General features: G+C 37.3%; 1 protein-coding gene across 1 annotated transcript; it reads right to left on the reverse strand.

Annotated features, from left to right (window-relative positions):
- Positions 1-1,215: 1,215 nt before the first annotated feature.
- Positions 1,216-1,653, reverse strand: LOC140806870 (uncharacterized). The gene has a single exon (XM_073163390.1). The coding sequence runs from the start codon at positions 1,651-1,653 to the stop codon at positions 1,216-1,218; it is 438 nt and encodes a 145-aa protein (XP_073019491.1).
- Positions 1,654-6,589: the final 4,936 nt, after the last annotated feature.

The following is a 6,589-nucleotide window of genomic DNA, read 5'->3' on the forward strand; positions in this document are numbered from 1 at the left end:
ACACTTGGTCTTATATATCCTTTAGCCAATAGATCCTCAAGTTGTTCCTTTAGTTCCTTCAGTTCAATTGGCGTCATCCTATAAAGAGATCTAGAAATAGGATGTGTACCTGACATCAACTCAATGTTGAAATCAATCTCTCGGACTGGAGGGAATCCTGGAATTTCATCTGGAAATACATCTGAAAATTCACCAACAATTGGAATATCTGCCAATTTAGGTACTGACCTTGAAATATCAATTGCATAAACCAATACACATTCTGCTCCTTTCTGTAACAAACGAGTCATGGACAAAATAGATATCAAAGAAATCTTAGCTCGAGAACCCTTACCATAGAACGTCCAGTGATCTATCATATCAGGCCTAAACTTAACAATCTTCTGAAAACAATCTACAGTAGCCTTGTATCTGGTCAACATTTCAATACCAACTATGTAATCAAAATCAGACATCTCCAGCACAATGCAATCAAGTTCAATGACATTATCCTCATAACAAAATTCACAACCACTTATCATTTCAGCTGACCTCATCACTTTGCCCAGTGGAATAGAAATAGATAATGTAGATGATAATGGCATAGAATGCAACGAATGCAATGTGACAAAGTGCTCAGCTATGAAAGTATGTGATGCACCAGTATCCATCAAAACATAGGCCGGATAACCTGAGAGAAAAAAAATTACCTGCAATGACATTATCTGGAGCATTATGTGCCTCATCCTCAGTAAGTGCGAAAACTCGGGCCTGCTGTCTAGGTGGCTGTCTTGCCATGTGGCTACCACTCTGTTTGTTCTGATCTGACCGGTTTGACTGCTGATAGGAATGAATTGTAGGGGTCGGGCGATTCTGGTAAGGTGTCTGTCTCGATGATCCCCCACTCTGAGATATATCACTGCCACGGTTAGGACACACTCGAGCATAATGTCCCACCTGGTTACACAAGTGACAAGCTCCCGATACTCCTCTACACTGATCGGTATAATGTCTACCAGCACACTGACCACAAGTCGGACCTGAATATACAGTGCTCTGAACTGAACCAGATTGTCTCGATCCACTAGAACTCGAAAAATTAGTGTCATGCCTCTTAAATTGCTTGCCTCTAGCCATAAACTGCTCTCTTATGTTGCCATTGTTACCGCCACTATTACCTTGTCTAAAATGTTGTCGATAATGTGGCTGTTGGGGTCGTTGCATCTGAGAACCTCTCTACCTAATGATTCCGATTTCAGCTCCCTTGGCTCGATCAAGAGCCTCAAAAAAAGTTTTAGGCCTTCCAGTATTAACCAGTGTAAAGATATCAGGGTTAAGACCATTTATGAAGTGATCAGCCTTAGCTTCTTCATCAGATGCTACATGAGGTGAAAATCTCAGTAAATTCGAGAACTTAGCAACATATTCCTCAACATTCAGATTTCCCTGCTTTAAATTTGCAAACTCGGATCCCCTATCTTTCCTGTAAGAGGTAGGAAAGAAACGCTGATAAAATTCAGATTTAAAGATATCCCAAGTAACAATCGTACCTCGGCCCTCTAAAGCTTTCTTGGTCATGATCCACCAACTCTTAGCAACATCCAATAGCTGATGAACAACTAACTTGATTCTACGATCATCTGGATATTCAAGAGATTCAAATAACTGATCCATATTCTCCAACCAGTTCTAACACTCTAATGCATTCTCGGTACCCTTCAACATCGGTGGGTGCAAAGACTGAAATCTGGCTAACAGTATCTCCATCGGAGTCGGAGTTATATCCATCTGAGTATGAGTAGCACTGCCCTGATCTTGTGCCACTAGTATGTTCTGTCTAAGTCTACCACAACCTCTACCTCGAGTAGCCATGTCTGAATATACAATAGATCAAACACATATAAAATCACAATATCATAATCATCTCAATCTTGTATCGACCATCTCTGGCTCTCGAGACTCAATAAATCTAAAAAATCTCAATAAAGCTCAACAATATAATATCTCAATTATAATCATGTATTTCACATTATGGCACAATGCAAATGCTAGCAAATATATCACATGATCAAACAATTCGAACCGACTAGATCTACCCGTTCCCAAATATCTTATGCTTTGATACCACCTAATGTGGGGCCCCGGGTCCGACATCTAATAATAACAATAATTAATGTAACAAACAAAACAGTTTAGTAAAATACATAATTTATAGTTCACAAACCGACATAAACATCGTTAAAATAATTTGAAGATCTCAAACATTTGAAACATAAATTTTAACATGTCAAAATAAATTAGTGAACCAAAGTAATCCAACATCATCAAAGATCTCCTAAGACCCGAGAATCCCACTCTAACTCATATCTTCTCGCCTGGAGCTGGACTCATGCATTCTAGGCCTAGCCTCACCTACCATCAAGCACATTAAAACAAGAGGTAGCTGACATGCCGGTGAGTATAAACCCAGTATTAACAATCAATAACATATGAGAATTAAAATAACAAATAGTACATATAAATTTATAAAGATGCAATATAATGCAATGCATGATCAGAAGCTGTGGGCTATCAATAAATCTCAAGATCAAGTGAATCATCAGGTCATAGGATACCCAATGAAAGAGAATCCCCCAGCAACATCCACCGACTCATCCGCTCGGGGTGATGTGCTGTGTTCTACAATCCCAGGACGATGGTGCGCCTATAGAGAGTGTTCAGGCCATAGCAGCGACCTCCGCATACACTATATCAACTCAACTATAGCCCCATACGTCCAACAAATCAATAAATCAAGGCGACCTCCGCCATATCAAATCTGAATCGACAAGTGGCTCAATATGCAATGTAATGATGCAATTCAATATCATCATCTCGATATCACAATAAACTCATCTCAAGACAACAATCATCATCAATTCATAAATAATTCATCGAGCCATAGAATTTTCAATTTAAAATAAAAATGATACTTTTACCTCGTATATTACCGACCGTAACATACCTATACCAACTGGTAACGACAACAAGCTCAACTTTGATCTCCTCGGCCTAACAATAAAATAATATAACAAGTCGATTAAATTTCCAATTAAATAACAATATTTCCAAATTTCAGCTTGTACCTATGCTAAGTTTTAAGATTAAAACTTAACCAAAACTTAACCAAAATATACTTATAATACATGGTTGGAATCCCTACTCAAAAACCCATATTTCATCAGAAGATGTCAACAAGAAGTTCAATCATCTTGACATGGATAAACATCCACAACCAGAAATCTAGAAAATTGAATTCTGTTACAGTTTCAGATTCGGCACCTATGACCATAAAATTCATATCTAATTCATTTTTGACCCAAATCAATAACCGTCAATTGGAAATGAAAGAAAATCAAATGTCTAAGTTTTTATAGAAGAAACCATTTCCAGAATCCTAATAGATAAATCGCAGAATTATCAAGAAGACGCTATTTCATACGCACTTCGCGGCAGAATTCTGTGATTGAGCAGTTCCAGAAAAATAATCATAACTTGCTCAATTCTTAATGGAATTTAACGAATCTTATATCAATACGAATATCACTCATAGCTCTACAACTCTTATTTGAATCACAAGTCCAGAATCCGAGCGCATAAATGACAAAAACTCGAATTACAGTAGCTAATTTACGCAGCTCCAACACAGAATTCCATCTTGACACATTTTGGTAGAAAAATCATATCAAATCCGTTTCTTATCAAAATTCAATGATTTTAGTGGCTATAGAAAGCTACAAACAGAGCTACAATTTCTATTTGAACCACAAGTCAAGATTCTTAACGCACAATACACATAAACCCGAAATTCAGAAGCACAAAACTGAAACTCACCAACTACTGCACAGAAACAAGGCTCACGAAATGGAACTTTGATCTACTCGTTTCCTTGCTCAAAATTCGCAATTTTTGACTTGAATCGAAGCCTAGGATGTTAGGAAGACATCCCTTTAGACCGATCGAGATTTAGACGCCAGACGGAGGAGATATCGCGATTTTTCTGCAGCTGCTCCAAGGGTTGCGGGAATGGAGTTTTCTTCTTCCTTTCTTTATTTTTCTCTTTTTGAATGAGGTAGGTTTGTATGTATATGTATATGTATATTTATATAATAATTGATCACCAAAAATTAGTAACTCAAGCCCATTTATCCCGGTCTGTATTTATTTTGCTCTCGTGTGTTATTTAAACTCTCTATCTGTTTTATATCGTTAAATTCTCCGATATTCTAAAATACATATTTTTAACACACTTCTTGAATTTATTTGGTATAAATAATTATTTTAATTTACAACTCAATAATTATTCTAATTATGCCAAATTATCATATAATTAATTATAGAGCCTTACAATTTAAGAATGTTAAGTACCGATATTGTTTTTCATTACGCTTCTGGTTACTTCATTTTGAGTTTTGTTCAAATCATTGTGGAAGGTAAGCCAAAAGTGCCCCGAAGTGTGTCGTGTGTTTTGTCGTTCCTCCAGTGACACATGTTGGGAGATTTAGCATAACTTTTTACTCAGACCTCCAAATGACATGAATTTAATTGGAGATGCAAGCCAAGACATAGAGGTACAACTTTTCAGTTTACCACTTTTCCAAATTATGAAGGAAAGAGGCGTTTCGGAAGCAATCTTTGAAGGGGTTGTGCGCAGAGTACGCGCCCGGGCGGGAAAAGAGGTGCGCCCGGGCGGGCCTTGTTCGAAAATATTGTCTTTTGTCCGAGGGTTCCGCGCCCGGGCGGAAAAAGTTGTCCGCCCGGGCGGCCAGCGATATTTAAAAAGCGTGTTTTGGGTGAATTGAGGCATAAAACCGATTGAAACCCTCATTTATATCATTTCCCTTCTCTCCCTTTCTCTTCTCCATCGGTTCTTGGCTAGGGTTCTTTTTCCTTAAATTGTCCCTTTGATTCTAGCTCTTTGTTGGGTTTTTGGAGTAAGAGCAAGAGCATTTTGGGTTCAAGGATCTAAAGTAAGCTTGTGAATTTAGTTATTGTTGGATTTTGGTGTTGAGGAATTTTGGAGATTGTGATTGTGTTCGTTTTATGGATTTTATGGTGTGGGTTTGTGATTATTAAGTTGTTGATGTTGCAATACATGGTTTATTGTTGTAGGTTTTGTACCAAGAGTATAGAACCAAGTGTTGTAAGGGTTGTAAGTGGAATTCATTCCTTGTGCTCACATGAAAGTATATGTATTGTATTTCAATGGTTTTAACATGTTATTCCCTTCCATTTGATTCATGTTATGTATGAATACACTTTGTTGTATATTAGAGGCTTGTATATGTCTCAATTATGAAAAAGGGAATGCAAAAGAAAAGAGTATTCAAAGTGTTTGATTAAATGTCCAAGAGAGAGTTCAAATGATTTACTGGATTGATAAATAGATAGTCAGAGATTGCATGCAATTAGTTGATCAACGACCATAGGCTTATATCCCGACAGAGTAATCGATTTATATCGATGGGATATAGGTACAGAGACAGAGATACTATTTAAAGATCAATCCATCAGAGAAAAGAGAAATACCATCGTTATTGTTATTCAGACTATGATATTCATGTTTCAGAGTTGATGGTATTTAATGATTTCAAAGACATGTTTTACAGAGTATGATATGTATTCATTGCTATGTAAGAGTTCTACTTGCTGAGTTTTATAACTCATTCCAGTTATTTCATGTGATGCAGATAAGAGTGACAGACCAGGACGTTGATTGGAGCCGAAGTCATATGTATAGAAGAAGAAAGGAAGAAAGATATTTTGATGTACATGATCAAAATGATATTTTGTATTTTGTTGCAACACTTTATGGATCATGTCTATACTTTTGATTATATATATTGAAAATGTGTTTGTGTCAAGAAAACTTTAAATCCTTCTTTCCTTTAAGAAAATTTTTAAATTCCGCTGTTATTTTATGAAATAAGTCGTTACATTTATTGGTATCAGAGCAACTTTCTTCGGACCAATGCATATGACTTCGTCTACTTTCAACAGTCCGGGTATGTCGTTTTCTACATCTATTGATTGTTATTAGTTGATATGTATTATGTGAGCACATTGTAGGATTTAATGCCTCCTAAGAGGAAAGCTTCAGAGGGTGAGGATAGTTCCTCATCGAGAGTTGTCGACGAGTTCGGCAAGTTATTGAAAGAGCAAGCCAAGGTCCACAGTGAGTAGATTCAGCATTTGCTCCGTTTGCAAGGTTCAGGTCAGGGTAGAGGCCAAGTAGTTGAAGCAGATGGGACTGATGGGATCTTTACTGCTTTTAAGAGGATGGATCCGCCTGAGTTTGCAGGAAGCACTGATCCATTGGTGGTTGTAGAGTGGATTAAAGCCCTTGAGGAGATATTTGATCATCTCAAGTATGAAGATAAAGACAGAGTTGGTTGTGCAGTATTCATGTTAGTCAAAGCTGCACGTTTATGGTGGAATGCCACCAAGGTAGGTGTTGATGTTCCAGCATTGAAGTGGCAAGATTTCATGGATCTTTTCTAAGACAAGTATTTCATGAATGCACTTCGAGCTCGGAAGGTGATTGAGTTTTTAGAGCTTCGGCAAGGAAATA

This window comes from Primulina eburnea, chromosome 12 (genome assembly GCF_022965805.1).
Source record: "Primulina eburnea isolate SZY01 chromosome 12, ASM2296580v1, whole genome shotgun sequence".
Lineage (NCBI taxonomy): Eukaryota > Viridiplantae > Streptophyta > Magnoliopsida > Lamiales > Gesneriaceae > Primulina > Primulina eburnea.

Excerpts from the sequence above, each read along its gene's own strand:
- LOC140806870 (XM_073163390.1), bottom strand. The coding sequence starts at position 1,653 with ATGGATCAGTTATTTGAATCTCTTGAATATCCAGATGATCGTAGAATC.